This window comes from Dipodomys merriami, unplaced genomic scaffold (genome assembly GCF_024711535.1).
Source record: "Dipodomys merriami isolate MVZ:Mamm:240054 unplaced genomic scaffold, mDipMer1.0.p SCAF_37, whole genome shotgun sequence".
Classification (NCBI taxonomy): domain Eukaryota; kingdom Metazoa; phylum Chordata; class Mammalia; order Rodentia; family Heteromyidae; genus Dipodomys; species Dipodomys merriami.
In genome coordinates this window covers 13,076,037-13,099,806 of record NW_027205270.1, presented here as the reverse complement: position 1 = coordinate 13,099,806, position 23,770 = coordinate 13,076,037, and the positions used below count along the sequence as shown (strand labels likewise).

General features: G+C 49.5%; 1 protein-coding gene across 1 annotated transcript in view; it reads right to left on the bottom strand.

Moving 5' to 3' along the window:
- LOC138804703 (transcription factor ATOH8) overlaps positions 1-23,770 on the bottom strand; it is a 29,871-nt gene that overhangs the window by 2,901 nt on the left and 3,200 nt on the right. Inside the window, exon 2 of the mRNA XM_069989147.1 lies at positions 17,248-17,439. Coding sequence (XP_069845248.1) covers positions 17,248-17,439 — 192 coding nt within the window. The remainder of the gene's footprint in view (positions 1-17,247; positions 17,440-23,770) is intronic.

Genomic DNA, 23,770 nt, shown 5'->3' with positions numbered 1-23,770 from the left:
ATTCTTGATCCCACCTTTTCTCCTGGGTCTACATTCCACTTGCGTGCCCATCACCCACCTCCTCCCAGGAATTCCAGCACATGCACGTCCAGCCAGGGAAGCTCATGTCCAGGAAGGCTCAATGAGAAAAACACGGGAAGGCCTCGGCCAGCAGGACATTTTCTACAGTTACATGGCTATGTGGCTTTGGGTAATCCTCTCCCTCTCTGTGCATTAATTCCTTCTCACTTATAGTATAAATGGATTTGCATTCCCCAAAGCATTCTGCAGGACTAACCAGTTAGAGTATAGCAGGAGTTTGGGCAACACCATAGATTGTTTTGGAATGTATATTAACAAATAAAGGCTCCAAAAAGTTCTGCAGTAGCCAAGTACTGGTGACAAATGCCTATAATCCTATCTACACAGGAGAGTAAGATCTGAGGGTCATGGTTTGAAGCCAGCCCAGGCAGGCTGGGTATTTCCAATTACCCATCAAAAAGCCAGAAGTAGAGATAGATATGTATGGTTCAAGTGGTTAGGCGCTAGCTTTGAGCAAAACAAGCTAAGAGACAGCACTCGAGACTTGAGTTCAAGTCTCAACACACACACACACACACACACACACACACACACACACACACACACACACACAGGTCCTACAGTAAAAAAAAAAAATTCACGTGACTTTGTTTACCCAGTCTTCTCACAGCAGATTTGACCATATTGTTTTGACAGTTTCATGAGTAGAAACACTCTTGACCTCTGATAATGCTGTAAAAAGGCATTATTACCAAGAGCTCGGAGGAAGGTTTCAAGACAGATAAAGCTGTGACACTCAAGAAGAACTTTCCGAAGGCACCACAGCCTTACTGGCTGCTTGCACATGGTTGCTGCTTTTCCACTGAGGAGCCATGGACAGCTATGAGCATCCAAACTCCAAGGCCCAGGAGAGGAAGCTGATTAGTCCAACCATGGCCAATTCCTTCCTTTAGACCAATCTGCTGTGGCTAAGGGTTAGGAAACAAACCAATGCCATGGCCTCTTATTTGCATAATTGCAAATATAGGGTGAGTAAGCACTCCCCGTGTGACAGCCACACATGCCTCTGTCCACAGCACCACTTCCCTGTAGATTCACATGCATCGTACTCACAAAAGTTGAACTCTCCTGTGTAACTGTTTAAAGATAACAACAACAACAATGACGACAACAGAATACCAGTCCTGAGGTTAGGCCTGCTCTGTTCACTATTACAGCCTCTGCACTCTAGCAGAGTGCCTGGCTCACAGCAGCATCTCAATAAATACTTGTTGAGCTTTGCAGTAGCAGACATCTAATTGACTATGGCTTACACCTATCATGGCCAACGCTTCCCGTTTCCAATGGAACACTGAGCACTTTTGTAAACATGTCTGGACTTTCTGGGAATTCCTGCCGATGGGAGTGAACTCTAGAACAAACTCCATTGTTTTGCTTTTGTTCCCTTCCAGCTTATTTCTGATGAACTCTTCCTTGATTGTGCTGGGTCTTGTGAGGTAATTTTACCACCTTGGGAGCACTTAAAAAACAATTTTAATCTGTGTCATGTTGCCTTTTAAATTAACTGTTGGTCTATAATTTCCACTTAATCACTTTTCACTATTGCCAAGTTATACCTTTTTCTATATTTAAGTAATTTTATACAGCTTTCTATGTGAAGGGGAAAAAAATAACAAGTTTCAGATCCTGACAGACTTATTTAATTGGTCTATCCTAAAAAGAGCAGTCAGATTTCCAAAGCTGTTTTAAAACTAAAATATGGGGGCTGGGAAGGTGGCTCAGGCCTTGCATACATGAAGCCCTGGGTTCAATTCCTCAGCACCACATCAGCAGAAAAAGCTGCAAGTGCACTGTGACTCAAGTGGTAGAGCACTAGCCTTGAGCTGAAGAGCTGAGGGACAGCGCCCAGACCCAGAGTTCAGGCCTCATAATCAACAACAACAATTAAAAAAAAAAAAAAAGGCAAAAACAAAAACTGCCAGGCGCCGGTGGCTCACTCCAGTAATCCTAGCTATTGAGGAGGCTGAGACCTGAGGATCATGGTTCAAAGCCAGCCTGGGCAGGAAAGTCCATGAGACTCTTATCTCCAATAAACTACTAGAAAAATGGAAGTGGCACTGTGGCTCAAGTGGTAGAATACTCGCCTTGAGCTGAAGAGCTGAGGGACAGCGCCCAAGCCCAGAGTTTAAGCCCTGTGACTGGCAAAACAAACAAAACTAAAATATGATATTATAGTATAAAATAAGATATTATAGTAGAAAGAATGTGAGAGGTACCATACAAGAGCAACACTATTTTGGGGGAAGGGGGGGGTCGGGGGTTGGTTGTGGGGCTTGAACTCAGGGCCTGAGCTCTTTTTGCTCAAGGCTAGCCCTCTACCACTTTGAGCCACAGGACCATTTCTGGTTTTTGAGTGGTCAATTGGAGATAAGAGTCTCACAGGGACTTTTCTGCCCTGGGTGGCTTTGAATGGCAATCCTCAGATCTCAGCTTCCTGAGTAGCTAGGATTACAAGCATGAACCACTGGCACCCAACTAAGAACCATGCTATTAAGGGTTATTTTTCCTTCTATACCAAATCTGTGCTAGAATGGCACGTTGTGTTGGCTCTGAATGCTGCTTCCTTCCTCAACCAAACCTTTGTTTCCTCATCTTTACAATGGGCCAACAATAGTACCTATGTTCTAGGTCAGTTGCAAAAACCCAGTGAGTTAGTCAAGCCACCCCTCAGACAAGGTCTGATACATAGTAGAAACCTTCTGGTGTGTGTCCCCATAGTCACGTCAGGCCCTCAATTTAACTAACTGGTTTTGCTAACTGGTTTGGTTGTTGTTTTGCCAATCCTGGGGCACTGTCTGGGCACTGTTCTGGAGCTTTTTGGCTCAAGTCTAGTTGTTCTACCACTTGGGCCACACCTCTACTTCTGGCTTTTTGCTGGTTAAATGTAGATAAGAGTCTCACAGACTTTCTTTCCCTGGCTGGCTTTGAACCGTGATCCTCAGATATCAGCCTCTTGAGTAGCTAGAGTACTAGGTACCTGGCTGACTAACTGGTGTTTGAAAACCTCAAGTGGCCTCACAGGCTGAAAATACCTCAAAACGTTACTGGAAAGAGTCACTTTGAAACAAATGTTACATATTGATCAATTTGCGTTCTACCAATTCTTAAAAACAAAACAAAAAACAAAAACAGAGTATGAAAACTTACATATATAGTGTCCTATTTTGTTTAGCTTCCTGAGTGCTGGGATTTCAGGCGTGTGCTATCCCATCCAGTTTGCAAATGCAGTTTTCAGATAAGAAAACACCTCCAGTACTCACTCCCTTTATCCTTAGGCCCCGCCACTAGCTAGATCTAAAGTCAATTGTGGGATCCCGGTGGGCTGGGGACATCTCTCACCAGGGCTCACTGTCACCTTATCTATCAGTGACACCACAAAAGCAGCTGCCAGCACACTAGCGCATTGTCAAGGCTGAGATAGGAGAAATGATTTTTTTTTACCCCCGACACAATCCATGCCCACCCACACACAGGTGCACCTCTGTGCAATAGAGCTCAGTGGTTAAAAATGCACCAGTCACAGCATCAGACTGAGTCCATGTAAATTCTGACCTCCCCATTCTACTGGCTATGTGACATTGAACAAGTTATTTAACATCTCTGTGACTCTGTTTCTTTATCTATTAAATGGTAATAACAGTATCTACAGCAAGAAGTTGTTTGGACCTGTTTGGAAGCTATATGTCAGTGTGTGTGTGTGTGTGTGTGTGTGTGTGTGTGTGTGTGTGTGTGTGTGTGTGTGTGTGTGTGTGTGTGTGTGTGTGTGTGTGTGTGTGTGTGTGTGTGTGTGTGTGTGTGTGTGTGTGTGTGTGTCCTGCCTCTTTATTTTCTCATCAGCAACTTGATAGGAACTGTATCTCCAGATCACCGTGGCTGTCCTCAGTAGGGGACAGAAGAGCTATCTATTTTATTAAGTATTTTTATTGTTATTAAAAAGGTGATATACAGAAGGGTTACTGTCATAAGTCAGGTAAAGAATACATTTCTTTCTGGACAGTATCACTCTCTCCCAGTTTTTCCCTCCCATCCCCACTCACAAGTTGTACAGTTCATTTTCAACATAGTGTCCACTGAGTACCACTGCTGCATTTGTTCACCCTTGAACTGTCCACTTGATATGTGAAAACCCTCACTTCCTCATGCTTCTATTCTTTCAGTCCTTGGGCAAATGTTTACTCTGTGGTTAGATCTGGGATCCCCCAACAGACATGAAGGTTGCTTCTTCCAGTTCTGACATCCCTGGACGAGCCCCTTCACAGAAACAACCTTTTCTAGGGAAAGGCAGCCCCATGTGTTCTATGCTGATGCAGCTCAGATGGGCCTTTCCCAGTAGTTCTCAGCCACACACATGGCTGGTTGAACTTCAGATTCCTCTTGGCTACTCAAGGTCAAGCTGTGACTATCACAGTTTTCATGGGGCTCCAAGGTCCTTGAGGCTTCAGGGCTTGTGTTTCTTAGCTCTTTATTGTATTTCTGCATCCTTACCTGGAATAAGGCTACTGACTATGCTCTGACCTGCTGTCTGGGCTTGCCTCATGTGGACAGGTTGCAGACAACTGGAGGAGAGCGAGTCTGCTCCAATGCCAGACACCTGCATGTACATTGATGGGGTCAGCTCCTCTAGTCTGGATTTTCTGTTCACTGTGTTTGTCACTTAGCTCTGAGACCCAAAGACTACAGTGGAACGTTTGTTCTGCTTTGTTTTCCAAAGTGACCCTGCACCTAGAGCAGTGCTTTTTTTTTTTTTTTTTTTTTTTTTTTTGTGGTTAGCTGGAGTTAAGAGTCTCACAGACTTTCCTACCCAGGCTGGTTTGTAACCTCACACTCCTAAGATATCTCAGCCTCCTGAGTAGCCAGGATTACAGATGTAAGCCACTGGCACCCAGGGATTGAGTCTCATATAAAGGTGCAGAGTCCTTTGGGTCTTTTCCTACTCATGGACATAATAAGATTATACAAGAGAGCAATCACTGTGGACAGGGAGGGAGAAAAAGCAGGTCACACTTCGTGAATCACCGCACTGGCTGTCTGTCCACTTATGCTTGTCCCCGGTGAAGAGGACAAGTAGCAGCAGAACAAGGTGGAAAGTGCTGCTGTTGTGGAGGGAGGGTGACTTGCAGCAATGCCAGGCCACTGCTTCTGGAAGGTTCCAAGTAGCTTCCTCCCTAGAGCTGCTCCCCATATACCTCACTGCCTAGCCCTGCCCTGTCACACTCACAGACCATTCTAAAGGCCCTTGAGACCTGGGGGAGCAAAATTAGAAAGTCTTGAATACCACCTACTGCCTTCTGGTATGACCTCCTTCCCGTGTGCACTAGAAAATGCCTGCTATATCAAAAGCCTTTCAGATCCTGACAGATGGTGCCTATGACACCCAGCATACCTATGCATGGTATGCATGTGTGTGTGCATACGCACATGTGCACGTGTATGTGTTCGCGCTCACGCGCACACAACACACACACACACACACACACACACACACACACACACACACACACACACACACACATACAGTGCAAACACAGGCAGCAGAGAGAGACCCTGATGCTGTGTCTGGCCACAGAATCAAGCCCCTGGTGGGCAGCCTAGCCTTATATCCATTTTCTTGGCCACAATGTGAGGAGGGGACTCTTGGGTCCTTCTGTCCACCTTCCTGATGGACTAATATGACCTCTGGGAAATCCTCTTACCATATAGAGCTTCCAGTCGACAAAACTCTTTATAGCCATGTCGTTGAGCCTCTCCATCCCAGGCAGTGTGTCTGCATCTTAGGAGAAAGGCACATGCCTGTCTGGGCTGAGATTCAGAGTCCTGTTCCCTGACCTCATGCTACCAGGTAGCCCCTCAGCTCACAGTCTCAGCTTTGACAAAGAGGGGACAGAGGACAGCGGCAGCCTGGAGGTGGAGCTTACCCAGGCCCCACCCAGCTCCGTCCAGCTTTAGATGACTTCATTTCACATGCATGGTAAAAATGGAGAATCCATGGTGCTGGGAAGGTGGCTCAGTGGTAGAGTGCTTGCCTTGCAAGCATGAGGCCCTGGGTTCGATTCCTCAGCACCACATAAGCAGAAAAAGCTGGAAGTGGCGCTGTGGCTCAAGTGGTAGAGCACTAGCCTTGAGCTGAAGAGCTGAGGGACAGTGCCCAGGCCCAGAGTTCTGGCCCCATGACTGGCAAAAAAAAAAAAAAAAAAAAGGAGAATCCAGGAGGTTTCTGTAGGATTGAAGAGAATAACAGGCATCACAGGCTCTGTAACTGTAAGGTGCTGTATGCAGGGATGCAGCCTAGTTGCCTTGGTTCTATGGAATCCCAAGGCCACCGGCTGAAACAAGGCTAGTGGCACTGGCTGTGCAGACTGTGGCAAGAGTTACATGAACACATGACACTGGTTGGCTCCCCAGGGAGGAAGCCTCCAGGGTGAGCTATGTGGCTGTTACTTAGCAGCCCTTCTGGAAAGCTGACAGACCCTGACATTCTTTTTCAGGTTCAAGGAGAATATCCCTCCTTTAGGGAGGGTAGGAGCTATCTGGGGAGGTCTGACTTTCTTGGAGAGAAGAAATTCATTTCCTAGAGTGGCCCCTACCCTGAATAGGTACAGCTTGGGGATGAAGTGGTTGGTGCTATAGCAGCCACTATACAGTCATGAGGCAGAGAGGAAAAGAGGTCTGGAGACTTGAAACAGCTACTTCCCTTCATAATTCCTTTCTTGGTAGTACTGGGGTTTGAACTTGGTTCTTATAATTGGTAGGCAGGCACTCTACCACTTGAACTACTGAACCATGCCTTCAGCCTTTTCCATTTGTCTTCTTTTTCAAGTAGAGTCTCACTTTTTCCATGGTCCAACCTAGATTGAGATATTCCTATTTGCATTTCCCCCGTAGTGAGAATGACAGGTATACACCATCCCATCCAGATTTTATTGGTTGACATAAGAGTCTCATGAACTTTTTTTTAAGGACTTCAATCCTTCCGATCTCTGCCTCCCAGGAGTTAGGATTACAGGCATGAGCCAAACTTCTCAACTAGGAGCAATATGGGGCCCTATTCATTTCAGCTGCTTCTCAAGAATATTTGAAATGTAAAGCTTTCCTTTCTAAATCAGGGCAACAAGAGTACAAGCCAGGAAAGCCCGGGACCTTTTGTGTAGCTGTGTCCTGAAGCTCTTGATGAACCTCAGGACAGAAAGTCATCCCTCGCTGAGTGGGACCCAGCGTCTCCATAGAGAGGCTGACACCATGCAAAAGCGTACAGCATGGTGTAATGGGATATGCTGTGCCATACAACAGGTCATCTGAAATCCTCACTGTCATGGGAGACGTGAACTCCCACAGATTGTACAACAGGGCATCCCGGTGGCATCATAGCATACTATAAACTACTGCCCTGGACCACAAACACCCCTGTGCTGAGAACACGTGGTGGTTCTGCTACAGCTGGGGTAAGGTTCAGGGAGGGTTTCCAGAATGGGCAGAACTGAGCCAGGCAGATGGACAAAGAGACTGGAGAAGGGCAGCCCAGCCCGGGCTCCTCCTGGACCCAAAGAGGTGTGAGGAAGTCAGCAAAGCCTGCCCTTCTCTCCTTTCATTCCAGGGCTCCAGAACCCCACAGCCTGGGAGAGGCCACTTGGTGACTGATCCCAGGAGGTGCCCAGATTCCAGGCAGACATGTCCCAGAAGCCTTTGGTGGCAGTGGCAGCAGCCCGTTCTTTAAAAAGACTACATGTCATGCTGCAATCAGCTGTGGGCCCAGGCACTGGAGTGTTTATGGTTGTGACTTTGGAAGAGCAAAGCCCCCCCTCAGAGTTACCTTCTGATGAGCTGATAGGGGTCTCTCATCCTATCAGCTCCCCTACCACCCTATGCATGCATAATGTTCAAACTTGCAATCTGGGCTCCCCTGGGGTAATGGGTGGGACAACGTTCCATACTAGTGATACTTGGTTAGTACTGATGGGTCAGGACCTAGACACAGGGACGTCCCTAGCCACCTTCTTGCTTGCCTGTCCCCTCCAGTCCAGGTCTAAGGAAAATGGTCACTTTTAACCATCCCCAGCATGCATAACTTTGGAATGAAGGCAAGGAAAAGAAGAGGAAGGGAAGGAAGGAAGGAAGGAAGGAAGGAAGGAAAGAAAGAAAGAAAGAAAGAAAGAAAGAAAGAAAGAAAGAAAGAAAGAAAGAAAGAAAGTAAGTTCACCTGTATCCACAGAACTAAGTAGGTGGCCTTCAGGTACCCTTGAGGAAGACAAAGTTACACCTGGTGTCAGAAGAGGAAGAAACAACTTTAAAAGCAAACAACGAGGGGGAAAAGGGGGGGGGGGGAGAATAAAAAAACAGATTAAAAAAAAAATCAAGAGCAAACAGCGGCGCCTGAGAAACAAGAATTCCAGCCGCCAACTTTTACAGCAACCAGCCCTGTTATTCATAAGCGAGTTTCCTCTCACAAAGAACCTTTTGCACGGTTTTCCCAGCTGCCTCCAAACCAGCTGCTCGCGCTGTTGTATCCTGAGTGATGATGAGGCTCTGAAAGGGCTTTTGGGGAACAGATGGCCAGGGGAGAGCTGGGGAATGTGCCAGCAGAGGGCCGGGCGGGCTGCCAAGGCCTGCGGTGACTGAGTGCTTGGGCTTCCAGCTCGCGTGCTTTCCCTGCCCTCTGCCCTCCGTGGCGCCAGCAGGCCTTCCCAGCGAGCGCTCGGAACATCTGGAGTCTGGGGCTGCCAGGAGGGAGGGGGGGCGGGCAGCAGGGGGGTGGGGGGGACCCGCTGTTCCAGCAGAGCTCCCATGGACTCCGCCGGCAGGCCCGCCGTGCAGAGCAGCTAATCAAAACCACAGCACCGAATGGGAACCAGGCGGCGCGATCTCAGCTGTAGCCCAGGGGCCGCCAGGCGACTTAACCCGGTGTCAGGCCCCACTGGCGGCACAGCCCTGGGGGGTGCTCAGAGCTGATGACACCCCCCACCCCCGGCCCACCCTACTCCTCACCACCACCAGCGCCACCACCAGCGGGCTGGTGGCTCCCTGCGGCTAAATGGAGCCTCCACGTGCTGTATAGCTGGCTGCTTACATAAGAGCTGTTGCTCCAGGCTGTTGCTCTAGGCATGGGGGGGGGGGGGGGACGCAGGGAGGAGGGGAATCTCAAGAACATGGGCCACCATGCTGGACCTCAGACAAGCTCCAGAGGGACTTGGGAGGGCAGGACGTGGGAGTTGAGAAGCTTGGAATTTGAAACCAAACATGGAAAACGGGTTTAAAACTGAGTTCTGCCACTCACTAAACAGAGAACCCTGGCCTCAGTTTCCCTTTTTCTGGGTATGTGACAGTACTGAGGCTTGAACCCAGGGCCTCAAGTATTCACTTGGCTGGTGCTCCACCACTTGAGCCACAGCTCTGCGTCTGGCTTTTTGCTGGTTAACTGAAGATAAGAGTCTCATGGACTTTTCTTCCCAAGCTGGCTTCAAACTTCAATCCTCAAATCTCAGCCTCCTAAATAGCTAGGATTACAGGTATGAGCCACCAGTACCTGGCTCAGTTTCCCTTCTGTGCAGTAGGTAAAGCACTCCTGACTGGTGATTGGCCAAATGTAATAAGTAGAAGCAACATGGGTAAGAGGCACACTGTGGGCCACACCATCTGGCCGAGTAGCTGTTGGTGGCAATCTGTTTATTAGCATTTTCATATACCAAATGTTATGAGAGTTTCTTGGTTTGAATCCATGTCCTTTGAAATCCTGGATTTGAAGGCAGTATAGCTCAAGTGGTAGAGTGCCTGACTAGCAAGTGTGAAGCCCTGAGTTCAATCCCCAGCTTCACAAAAAGGAGAAGGAGGAAGAGAAGGAGGAAGAGGAGGAGGAAAAGGAGAAGGAGAAGGAGGAGGAGGAGGAGGAGGAGGAGGAGGAGGAGGAGGAGGAGGAGGAGGAGGAGGAGGAGGAGGAGGAGGAAGAAGAAGAAGAAAAAATAATCCAGGGCATCTTGATTCACAGATTGCTAGCCCCTACTTTAAGGGTACATGATCAAGGGTTTGGGTTGAAGGGCTCAAGATAAAAGAATCCCCTACTCAGAACTTTTGGTCCTCATCTGACACCCCACCAGGAACCTGTCCTTATGAAGTTGTGACTTGATTGCTATAAATTTGTGTCATTGACTTTCTGACCCTCACAGAAAATGCCAACCCTTTCTAATACAGAATCTTGTTCGAGCCTTTCAGCAAGGTGGCAAGAAAGGTACCTGTGCTCTCATTTTACAAAAGAGAAAACTAGAGATCAGAGAGGTTCTGTCACATGGCCAGGTTCCCACAGGGAGATGTACCAGTGCCACGATTCAATCCCAGGTCTCTGACTCCAAAGTTCTACATCCTGGCTACTTCACAGTTTTGCAGAGGATCTCCCTGCTAGGTTTTCAAGCCTCTTAAATGACAGCGCTCACAAGAAGTGAAAAAAACCATAGATCTCTGTGAAGTGAATCCCAACACTACACATACACCCTTCCCTAGCCAGTGAGCCTTCCAGAGAGGAATCCTGACTCAGAGATGCTTAAGAAAGACCCAGCATGAGGCAACCCTACCTCAGGCCACCCAGAGAACATCAGAGGGCAGGCTTGCTTGGGAGGCTCCCCAGCTAATGACCCCGCCAGCCATGGTCCTGCCAGACTTGTGGCCTAACGGTGTCAAGTGTGAGAGGAGAAACGGCAGCTGAGAGAGCACTCTGCCTTAGAACAAACAGCTGGCGACAAACGTCTATGTAATTGGAATGCCAGAAAAAATAAATTGCATCCATTTTTATGACTGGAGGGGAATTTGATGGTGGTTTCCCACCCACCCCCCTTGTTTTTCGCCCAGCATAGACGCAAGGAGGGCTTTGAGAGCAAATGGTATTTAACTCAATAACTTGGCCCAGAGGATTTGGAAATGAACACCACCTCCCACCCGCCCCACTTCCATGTGGGAGGCAGGCAGCATCGTGGCAGGATCTGGACACACCTCTCTTACTGACAGGAGACCTCAGCCTCTCAGTTTTGGTTTCTTTATCCGTGCAATGGGACAACACTAGTCCCCACCCAGGACAGCTGGGGAAGTATAAATGAGGTGAACCATAGAGGTGATAAACACGTGACAGGCCCGGCATAGGATCAAGGCTCTGGGTATCCTTGGTATTAAGGCAGTGGTTTCAAATCCGTGTGAAATATCTGTGGTAGGCAGCAGGAAAGTAACTCGTGAACCAGGCAGTAAGGGAGAAAAGCAGGGATGGGGATGTAGCAAGATGGTAGCCTGGTGCAGTCTACTCCAAGGGTCTTGGGAATCAACCTTAAGATGCCCAATGAGGGTGACTACAGATATGACAGACAGCTGGGGACAAGGCCAGGGTAGTACCTTTGGTGGACAGTTGAGGGACAAAGCAGGGAGAGGGCAGGGGAAGGCTGCATCCAGCCAGAGCAGAGCTCTCAGGACCCTAGACTACACACGTGGGCCTGAGGGACAATCATCAACTGGGCTGCTGTTCCCAGGGCTGGTCCAGGGGCCCCTCAGACACCCTCCTTTTTCACCAACCCTCCACCATCCAAGACCAGAGTGCTACCTCAGTCTGGCTGCTGCATGGATGAGCAGAGTAGCTTATACCCAAAGAAGGGTCTCACCAAAGAGGGGTCTTCCAAAGAGGGGGGTCTTGCCACCTTCAATCTGTTATCACCACGAACCTCCCTTAATCCTACCCCCTACTCTGCCCCAGAGAGCAGCAGAGAACAGAGGAAAGATACTGAGCTTACTGAGCGGTACCTGTCCAATGCCATGCCAGGCTCTAGGAGGCCTAAGTGTGGGCATACCTTTACTTCCCCCATCACAAAATCCTGTTTATTTGATGCCATTGACTTTGTGACCCTCAAAGAAAATGCCAACCCTTTCTGATACAGAATCTTGTTCAAGACTTTCAGCAAGGTACCAGAGGCCTTGGGTATAGGCTGGTGGGGCCTCAAGCTGGCAGCAGTAGCTTTGTAAGAGGCAGAGAAACCCTGGCTAACACTATCTAGCCATATAGCACCCTTTTATACTTACTTCAGTAGGTTTCTATTCATTCTGTTCCCCTACCTCACCCCATGGCCTGCAACACACTGGAGGACAAGGACTTGTGTCTTTAAAGCACTGGTATCACCCATCAGTTTTAGTAGTAGCTGCTGCTGCTGCTACTCAATGGCTTCAAGTCACTATAAAAAGGGAGGGGGACCTAGATTGTAGACTATTGGTTGTCTCCTATTTCCCAGGTCTCGCAAGACCCCCTTTACCCAGATGTGGAAGAATAGTCCTGCACCTCCCCCCACCCTTCCTCTCTTCAGAAGCTTCCAGGAGTTGCTGCTTTAAAAACAGGAGCTACTGAAATGTGGCCCAGGGCCAGGTGCTTAACTGCTTTATCTCTGGCTGCAATAGAGTCCAGACTGCTTTCTTCAGAACCTTCTTGCCTCTTGCCCTGTTTCTTTGCTGGGTGGCCTCTGACAATGAACTATCTGAACAGCATCAGTATCCTGGCTTTCTAAAGCCCAGAAAGGGGGAACTCACTGGTCACAGATGGGGCTGAGATGAGCAGGCAATGTGTCTGGGAAAGTCAGGGAGTTCATTGTCAGTCCCGTTCTTAGCACAGCCCAGAGGTACAGGGGAGCTCCAGGGATCGGCCAGCGATTGCAGGTGATCCTGGGCGCAACATCTCATAGGCTTTCCTGAAAAAGGATCACTCAGCTTCTCCGGAGCAATTCCGGAATGAGAGAACATGACTGATGGCACAGTCATGTTGCCAGGACCAGCAAAGAGGCAGGAGCAGACGTCTGCCCACAGACCCAGCTGCCTAACCTCTGTTCCAGCCTCCTATCCTCAGAGTTATGCTTTCAACATGAGGCCTTGACCCCCAGTCAAAATGCAGCTGAGCTGTCAGGAGGGAGCTGTGGTTTGAATGTGATTCCAGTGTATATGTTGGAAATGTATTCTCCAAAGTTATAGGTAAATGGATTTGGAGATGAAGCCTTCGGGAGATAAACAGGGTGAGATGAGGTCCTCAGGGTGGGGTCCTCAGCAGTAGCTTTGTAACACGTAGAGAGACCCTGTCTAACGCTTTTAGCCAGGCTGTGTGACACCCTTCCACTAGGCCTTGAAGTAGCAAAAAGGCACTCATCAGACACCAGTGGTGCACTCTTGGGACTTCCCAACCCAGAACCACAAGCTAAATAAACTTCTGCTCTTTATAAATTACCCAGCCGTGATGTTTAGTGAAGCAAAAATACCAAATAGACTAAGACAGAGTGTAATAGTGAAGCTACTGCCTGCCATTCACCTCAGGATCTTGGTAACCCCAGCAGACCTGTGGAAGGCCTACCAACACCACAAGGGCTCAGTCTAGGTAGAAAGGGTTTGGGGAGTGAGCAGGCCTGAGGTGGTCAGCTTGTTTGCTAGGGAAGAACAGGAAACAACAACAACAAAAACAACTCTAAGCTTCTAGGAGGACAGTGACCTAAAATCAAGTGGAAAGTCCCACAGAGAAACTCCTTGATTCAAAATGTGACTCAGACCTCCAGTGGAACCCAAGCACCCTGTCCTAGGCTCTTCCCAAAAGTGCTGCCAACAGCAAGCTCAGGGTAATGACATAGAGACTCTGTGCTACTCCAGAAACAGAAAGGGTGGAGCAGACCTCTGGATGGAAGGTTCTAAGTGTCACCTCTCCTACCTCCTCATGCCCCAGAGCAAGGTTCTAGATAATCAGTCCAGCCCTCCTGCCCTGCTAGGCCCCCACAAATCCATGAATTCCTAAGGGTACCTAATGGTGAGGGCTTGTGAGAAAAGCAAGGCCTTTTCCTCCTTGTGTGGGTATTCAGTTGTCACTGAGTGGCAGGGTCTATTCAGTGAACTACTTTGGACTTATACTACTTACACCAGGCCTTGCATGAAGAGGGTGCTTGTCAGCTGTCACAGGGCTGGAGAGAGGTGGAGATGCTGAGGAGAGCGTTAAGGCATACCCCTCCCCATCTCTTGTTTGGAGACTCATGTAGTGGTCATGTAAGGGGTGGACATCTGGTAAGAAAGTGGAGGTGAGGATTCTGGGGCCCCGCAGCTGCCATAAGCTTCCAGGCCTTCTCTAGACCTTGCCTGAGCCACAGCCTGTGGCTATGGCAAGGCTGAGTCCTACAGTCAGAGTCGGACTTCAATCACCTCTTCCCGTCAATACAAAACCAGAGTGGCCCACTGCTACACCTTCACAGTCCTGACCAGAGAAGTCAACAAATACTGGCTTCTTAAACAGAATTTTAGTAGACAAAAGTGTGGCCTTGGAGGCCCAGGCTAAGAGGCTACAGAAGAATCAAAGAAGGCTGCTGTTCCTGTGCCAGGACACATTTAAAGATGTGCTCCCTGCTCAGGTCATCAGAAGCCCCCCAGTCAAAAAGGGAAGGGCAGTCCCCTCCCCCCACTATAAGTTATGAACAGAGGCTGGGAAGGTAGCTCAGTGGTAGAGCGTTTGCCTTGCATGCATGAGGCCCTGGGTTTGATTCCTCAGCACCACGTAAGCAGAAAAAGCCAGAAGTGGCTCTGTGATACAGCGCTAGCCTTGAGCTGAAGAGCTGAGGGACAGTGCCCAGGCGCATAGTTATGAACATCTTTCTTGGGACTCCAGCCCCCTTCCCACCCCAGCCTCAAGGGCCAATCAAGACATCACCCATAGCAAAAAGTCCACCCAGAGACTCTAACCGTCCCTACTGGGCTTCACTATGGTGCCACACGGCCCAACCGAGGGTGAAAGGGAAGAAGGGAGTGAGGGCCAGACATTCAATGGAATAGAGGATGATTATCAGAAACTAAAAGCTAAGGTACCCAGATTTTTGTGGGGGAGGGGTCCTCAGGAATAAAAAAGAATGTCAGGAAACCCAAGGGCTCCAAAGGACACCAGGATCCTGTGATGAAAAGAAATCTGAAACCAATGGTCCAAAGTTTGGAAGGCCAAAGGATCAAATCTTGATTATCCAGCTGAAACTCCTGAAATGGTGTGGAGGCTGAGAAGGACTGAATTACAAAGACAGGTCCCCAAGGGGAGAATCAGGTCAGCAGAGGTCTCTGGAGATTTCAGAGAAAATGTGTCACTCTGAAGGTCATTATGAAATTCATTATAGCAAAAACAAATGGCCCTTACTTCCTACAACTGGAAGGCTGAGGGAAGCACATCGGAAAGACCTAGGGCCTGGTCTGGCCCCTGGCCCTAATTCAGGCCTGGTTAGGTAGAGAGGTGAAGGAAGGGGAGGAAGAGAGAGGATGAAAGGGAAAAGAGACACATTTCCCCCTTGAACTTCCACCTAGACTCCCAACACCCCACTCCAAGGCAGCTTCCTCAGTTAAGTAGACCCTGCAGGGTGAGCTTTATATTCAGGATAGAAACGAGGGACTCATGATTTTGAGTGCAGAACAGCAGTAGGAAGCAGCTCCCTTCCTGTGATATGTGTGTCCCACGTCTCATGAGGACTTGTTCCTGCCATGTCTCTTTACCAATCAGGATGGAATCACTGGACATTAGGAAATGGATTAATCCAGTAGGTGACATTCAGGACTCAAACCCAGAGGTGTTTGCTAATTTTAATCACAATCTTAGTCTCCCATCTGTCCCTAAGGTTGCTTAGATTTGAGGTAATTTGGGGGGGAAGGCAAAACTTCAGCTTTACTTGGCAGCTTTACCCTGCTCATCTTCCCTGTCCTCTCAGGCCTACCTCCTCCTAGCCCAGGACACTGTCTACTCCAATCAAGGGAACAGCAGAAGACAGTGCTGCCTTTCGGGGGTGAAAAGGAGGGGCAGGGTGGGAGGAGGGGAAAGGCAGGGCGAGGGGTCAGGCTGGAGAACACTGCGCCTGCCCATGCTGCCATCCGCACCACCTCCAGGGGAGTAGGATGCTGAATGCCAGGGGAGTTCACTGAGAGTTTACAAACCTCCTTTGTCACAGAGCCCGGCATGGAGCCATCAATCACGCCTTCATTTACCCATGTCACTCTTAAGAGGAAAGCAGGGGCCCCAAAGCAGCCAGTGGCGCTTCCTCTCTTACCCACTTGATGAGGATTTCTCCTAATTGGTCCATGTTAAATCACTCCCAGAAATGCAACAGGCTAGTGGTGAGGAGGAGCCAGGAAGTCCACAGAAACCCTTGAGGCTGGGGGCCTAGAAGCCTCTGGGAAAACCTGGGGAATCCACAGAGGGCCCTGGCTGAGAGGGGCCTGGGGGCAGGGGCAAGCCAGGAAGGAAGGAGATGGCCAAAAGACTACATGATGCCAGAGCCACCCCACTATCTGGATGCCCTCCTGTTCACAGAGCCCCTGGGCATCTCCTCACAGATATAGTCTAGGTTCTACTGCTTTTCTCCCTCCAGTGACATGGGAACAGAGATCCAGACAACTACAATAATCTTTGCTCAGCACTGACCCCTGACTGGAAATGTTCAAAGCAACGGCCATCTGGAAAACTGTGGATGTGCCTCACCCCTTTCTCCCTGCACAGATTTCCCAATACAACTTTGTATAGGTCTTCCCCTCTGCCTCTGAAGCTTTTCTGTTTTGTCTGCCTAGTGGCCTCCTAATTATCCTATGGGATCTGGTCTTCCCCTAATTTGAGAACAAGCCATAGCACCTTCCACTTATCTATTTGCAAAAGGAACCTTCTAACCATCCTGTTAGCTGCAGGGGGACCACGACAAGATATACGCCCTCATTATCCCCCTGTCCAGTTTGCTCAATAAATCTCGCTAGAATAAATAACTGAATATCATTTATTGTAATATACACCCTCAGATACAGGCCAGGTCACATTCCCAAAACCTGCAGAAGGCTTCTACAAGGTGGTCACCTGCTCTGACCAATCATGTCCCAATACCAGAGCACATAAGGCCAGCAAGGGCTTGGGATAAACTTTCCTCATTTCAGTGAAGCACAAATTCACACTCAGCAGCCTTGGATGAATGTGCAAGGTCACCAGAAGTGCTATTACCAGAGACAATGGGTATCACCGTGATCACTGGGATGCATGGAGTCCTGTGAAACGGAGGTGACCCCAAGATTATTCTAAGAGGCTATCTCTGGCACTTCAGGAGTCTTGGGCACATGTGGGGTGCTTCCGGACAGGCTGTCTCCCCTGTCTTCCCTGGAGACTGCTGCCTCAGTACTGGTACCTACCTTGCGTTTCTTGGCACGTCCCTCAGCCTGCAGGGTACGGGTGCAGCGCTGCACACACTCCGAGAAGCTGAGGTTGCTGTGGTCAGCACTGTAGTCGAGGTCAGCCAGTCGTGCCAGAGATAGGATGTAGTTACAGGCAATCCGCAGGATGGCCAGTTTGGACAGCTTCTGCCCATATGAGTAGCATGGCACCTGGGGAAGGCAAGAAGGAGGCATCAACAGGGAATGCCCATCACCTCTGTGCTGAGTACGTGCCCCACACCCACCTAGGTTGGGCAGGGGTCATGGAGATGGCCTAAGGCATATCTGGGCCCTCCACCTGATTGGACAACCTGCTGCTTGCACCCACATCTCAAGTCATCCACTCATACTCAGGAATCTATCTACATTCCCATTCTGCAGGGAAAGACGTGTGTGTGTGTGTGTGTGTGTGTGTGTGTGTGTGTGTGTGTGTGTGTGTGTGTGTGTGTGTGTGTGTGTGTGTGTGTGTGTACACAGATGCACCAGTATTATGGCTTTAACTCTGGGCCTGGGCACTAGTCCTTAACTCAAGGATACCTTGCTCAAGGCTAGCACTCTACCACTTGAGTCAAAGTTCCACTGCTGGCTTTGTGGTAATTAATTGGAGATAAGAATCTCATAGACTTTCCTACCTGGGCTCATTTTGAACCTCAATCCTCAGATCTCAGCATTCTGAGTAGCTAGGACAACAGGCATCAGCCACCAATGCCCAGCTCAAAGCTTCTAATTTCTCAGCCATGGCACACCATGGTAGCATGTACTGCATGAACGAAAAGCTAGAGAGCCACTGCACACTTGAATGGAGTGAGATGTTACAACATGGAAGTAACTCTTCAAAATCTAGCTGGCCAGTGCTAAGCAATAGACATGAGGGTCCTAGGATGCACTCTTCAGCCAAATAGCTAAAATGCTCCTACCAACAACCAACGCTCCAGAGCCCCCCACCCACCCATGGCTCTTAGGATCTACGCACAGCATCCATTACCACTGACTCCTCTGTACCCCATTCTACAGTGGGGCCCACACAGTGCACACACATAAGAATTTGGGGAGCGTTCCATATGCCAGGCACTCTTTGAGGCTAGTGGTGTCCAATCAGAGATAATCTTGTCCCTGAAGAGATGCAGGCAATGTCTGGAACATTCTTGTCACCACAGGGGAACCACAGGACCTGGATGTCTGGGGATGTAGCTAAGTATCCTGTATCATACAGGATCAAACAGTGCCCCACAACAAAGAATTCCTTGGACCAAACTCTCAATAGTGTCCAGGAATTTTTTTTAAGTCTCTATTCCAAGCCATGGAGTTAAGCATGAACAAAATAGTCACTCAGAAGCCAGGCACTGGTGGCTCACATCTGCAATCCTAGCTACTCAGGAGGCTGAGATCTAAGGATCACATTTCAAAGACAGCCTGGGCAGGAAAGGCTGTGAGACTCTTATCACCAATAAACCACTAGAAAACTGGAAATGGTGCTGTGGCTCCAAGTGGTAGACTGTTTGCCTTGAGCCAAAGAGCTCAGGGACAGCGCCCAAGCCCAGAGTTCAAGCCCCATGACACTAAATAAATAAATAATAAAAATTTAAAAAAAATAGTCACCTCAGGCTGGGACTCTACATCTTATTCACTTTAACCTATGATTGGCTAGAAACTTCCCCGATCTCTCCACAGCCACCCCACACCTAGGAGGTGGTCTACCCTTAATGGTTCTCTAATGACACCCATCTGTCTTTAAGTCCCCATTAGCAGTCAATGACCCCACATGCCAGGGAGATGATCCGTGCACAAACCTGGCCCAGGTCCTGCCCACAGTAGGCCCTGGAAGGGCTGACTGAGAGAGGCACTGAGTGGGCAAGTGAATGATCTCCCCCTACATTCAGCAGGCCTATCTACAATGTGAAGAATGGGGCTTAAAAATCTTTTATCTCTCCGAGGTGCCAAAGTCAATCTTTCTGTCATCCGGTTCAATTCCTAGCTGTAGCTCCGCTTAGCTGTAAGGCTTTAGGCCAGCAGCATACACTTCTGAACCTTGGTTTCTCCATCACATTGCCGACAGGACTGTCTTCAAGAGGTAGCAAGGATTCAGTGAGATGACATTGGCCTTACAAAAAGATTATAGTGGGTATCACAGATGGACAGAGTGAGAAACAGGAAGTGTGGAGCCTGCCTATCCCCCGACCCCCAAGGCCCCCCTCGAGACTAGGAGACCCAGGGAGGGGGAGGAAGGCAGTAGAGAGAAATCAAACTCCCCTGCAGCCCCCATCTCCAACCCCACCCTGCCCACAGCTCCAAAGCCATCCAAGAAAAGCTGGCAGAACAATGCGCTTTGCTTGTTCCCAGCCAGAGTCCAGAAAATCCTGCTTTATCATCAGCTTGAACAAATAAACAAGATCTGGCAGTCCTGGGGCAGAGAAGGGGGCTCCGGGGCCAGCTCAGCACCTCTGCCTGCTCTTCAGCACGGGGCAGGCTGCCTGACTGCAGGGAAAGGGAGTTCTAAGCACTGGGCACATGCAGCTCTGTGACACAATCCTGTTGTCACCCAGAAGCCACTGGGAGTTTCCCTTAGTCAGCTCGGTGCACCTGGACCCCAGAGCAGCTGGGTTTCCAGGAAGAAGGGGAAGGGGGAGGTGCAGAGGAGTGGTGTGTGTGTGTGCCATGACTCAAGGTCATTGCCAAGCAACAGGTGAGACCAAGGCTGACCCAGGCCCCAGGCAGGTTTCTGGCCCAGTTTTGTAGCAGATGCATTGCTTTTTGTACCATTGCTTCTGTTACGCTTCAGCTCGAACCAAAATATGTCTGCATGGTGGCAGCTACCTACAGGTAGCATTGTCTCATTTGAAACCTGTCCCCAAATAATGAATGCCCCCATCTGCACATGAGGGAACAAACAGATGAGCCCTGACCACTCAGCTGAGCCCTGAAGAGTCACAAGCTCATCTGACTGGCACCCCAGGAAGGCACATGCCATAGGGCACTGCGTTTCCTAGAACCAAAGGTTCAAAATGGGCTCTTTGGGGGTGGCCCCTCCCTTCTCCCAGACCCAGAGTTGAGCTCTAAACTCACTTGGCCCCTCCAAATCCTCCTTGTGGCTACGTCACAGGATGCAGGGTCACCATTCCCCCAACTCTTTGCCACTTCTAAGAGCCCAGCTTGGAAGCATCTGCCTTGGCTGTCATTGCAAAGTAAGAATCCAGGACAGGTTCTGGTTCTGGAAAGGGTTGGTCCAAATTCCAGGCACTTATCAGCCATGTGATTTGGGGTAAATGCCTTCACCTCTCGGAGCCTGCTTGCTCCTCTGCATGGCCTGTAGACTTCCCCAGGCTGCAGAGACTTCATCAAGCAGCCATGTTTGAGTCTGTGCAGCATAGATAGTCCATGACTGTGGGGTCCAGGCCCATCTTTCATGTAAGCTGGGTGAGAGTGGTATTTCAAAGACACCATCCATACTTGTCTTTATGGCAGCCCAGTGGGGTGGAATGATCTCTTCTACTTGACCCCCAGGAGAATGGGTTCTCAACTCATTGCTTAGCGGGCGCTTTCCAAGTGGCCAGAAGGAACCGCTGGGACATTTTCACATGCTGAAGGTGAAGCCGTGGGCAGCTGGGGAGTTCAGATTTGTGTATTACGTTTTTAAGCACCCACTGAAAGGCCTACAGCCCATCCACCTACCTGGTGCCTAAGAGGAGCCCACAGCTGTCACTAGCTAGCTCTGTTAAGGCACAAACACCAAAGGAGGCAGGCACACGGGGCCTGCTCCTGGTCGTCAGATTGCTTGCCTTGTAGGAAAGTAAAATACCTGCCTTCATGTTCAGCCCTTGAGGATTTTTAAAATTCAGAGGAGCAGATCTGGGCATTTTCACAAAGTCCTATGTGCCTCCAAAACATTTCGGATCCTCCCTGAGCTCCAGCAAGCAGGAAGAACATTGGCCTGGCAGCCTCCAGGGCCTGGCTGTCTGCCTAGCTACACTTGTGACCTTAGGCAGAATCACTACCTCACAGGACCTCTATTTCCTCATCTATAAAATGAATTGCAAGGTAGCTGCTGTCCAAAATGGGACTTCAGCGGGCAAATGTGGGAAAGCACCATCCAGAAACAAAGTCAAGAACCTACTAGTGCATGTAGGAAAAGCCTTGAACCCTCGGCCCTCAGGATTCTATGTCACTCCCATGCCAGCCCTTCAGAGTTAGCCCAAGATGTCCTTCCTCCTGGAAGCTCACCGAGATTCCTCAACCCACCGAGCTCCAAGAGCCCTGTGTCTGCTGCACACCGCTGAGCACTGGCTATTCTCTGAGAATCCTGTGAGTGTCCATGAGTACAGGGTTCCTGGGATGAAATCACCCTACCCAGAACTGCTCAAGGCCCTGGTCAAGGTCTATTTAAGTAGTTCCTCTAAAATTCCAACCTCAGGGCTGGGAATGTGGCTTAGTGGTAGAGTGCTTGCCTAGCATGCATGAAGCCTTGGGTTCGATTCCTCAGTACCACATAAACTGAAAAATCCAGAAGTTTTGTTGTGGCTCAAGTGGTAGAGTGTGAACCTTAAGCAAAAGAAGCTCAGGGGCAGTGCCCAGACCCTAAGTTCAAGCCTCAGGACTGGCAAAAAAAAAAAAAAAAAAAAAATCCAACCTCCTACATGGCTATGAAATCACAGACACAGAAAACCACCTGGATCTTTAAGAGCTAGGACCCCAGGACCATTCCTGGTCATGTGGTGACCTTGAGTCAGTCAGTCAGACAGTCCTTGACTGTTAAATGGGCAGTCTGCTCTACAGAATGGCAACAGGCCTAGCAAAGGTACCCCACAATGGAGTTCAACAAGCAGCCTCCCTGGAGACTGTGAATATATGAACAAAGAGAGCCCTCTGTCAACCTTACCTCCTGTGAGTGGACCACAAGTGCAAGAAGTCTGCCTCCTATTACCTGAGGGGGTGCACAACGCTATGTGGGTACCCCAGGTTATTTCACCCCGTGGGATTTGAGAATAAAGGTAACGAGTACTGGGCTGGGGCCTCCATTCCCATGCTCCCCTCAGGATCACCCTGAGTTCAACCAGAAAGGACTCCTTGGGAGACTCGAGGAGCAGCCTAGACCCCATCTGTTTGGTGCTTCTTTGTGGGAGAGGCAGCAGCTGAGGGTCCCCCCACATTGCTCCCCATCCCCATCAACACTGAGGGGTATGGAAAGAGAAAGGAAATCCACCCTCAGACCAGATGCCCCAAGGTCCTGTGAGGAGGCTGAGGCCCAGGACTCAGGCCCTCCCCTCCTCCACCTAGCCAGGCCAGCCTTTCCCTTGGACCACTCCCACCTGGCAGGGAGCAGCCTGTACATGGCCAGGCCCAGCTGTGCACACATGGCCTTCACATGAGGCTCGGGGAGACGCGGGTGCAGCTGGGCTGATGGCATGTGCTGAGGCCTGACCAGCTGCCCTGCACCTCCACCCCCAGACCAGAGGGCCTCTCCCACACCTGCACCTCAGCCACACGGTGGCCCTCCCTGAATCTTCCAGGCTGGGAAGATAGTGTTCCACAACCCAGAGCACTGGCTTCCCTGGCTTGTGTGGACAGCTCCAGGGCCTAGAGAGGCTGAGCACTAGAGGGGCTCACTAGCTCTGATTTGGTCCAGGCTTCACAGTGACCGTGGCACACAGATCTGGCTGGGACTGGCCAGTGCCACAGAGGCACAGCTACACGGGAATCTGGAAAATGACATGCCAAAGCCTTGCGAGGCATGAACCGGTGAAACTATCTGCAGGGAGAAAAAGACTACACAAGCTTGGTCAACGCATAGGGTTTTCTGGACCCTGGTGTCAACATGTGTGAAATGGGGAGGGAGCAATAGCAGCCCCAGTTTCACTGAGTGAACTAGTTAGTACTCAAAATGTGCTAAGCATGGTGCCTGATAAACAGCATTTTCCCAGGATGCTTATTAAGATGATTAAGGAATGTTTCTGTTATACCTGTCAAGAGCTCCGACCATATAAATACTTGAAAGGGGTGATAACAGATCCAGATGCATTTTACTCATGAACTGACATGTTGAATTAAAGCTCCTCTGCATAACTATTTAAATTTATATACACACTCAAGGAAAAAAAATTTAAAACAATGTTTATTCCCTACTGTTTTCCTGATTTCATTTGCTCTTTGCCGAAAACGTGTGCCTGTGATACTGTTAGCCCCATTCTAACTCATTCAGCAACTGAGGCCCAGAGAGGAAAGTGACTTCTCTGTAGCCACACAGAAACCATGCCATGAGCTGGATGTATTTGGTGGTTCTTGCCACTAGTCCTAGCTACGCAGGAGGTGAAGGTAGGAGGATCTGTATGAAGCTAGCTCCCACAAAGTTAGAGTAGCAAGAGATACTCAAATCCCAGCCTTTGGATTCCCAGGCTGGTGTTTTTTTCACCACACTAGGAAGCTGTTCAGAAAAAACAAATCACCAGATCCGACGAGATTAGAGCTACAATCCCACAGCCAACCTCGGGGCCACATCTACTAAGGCCCC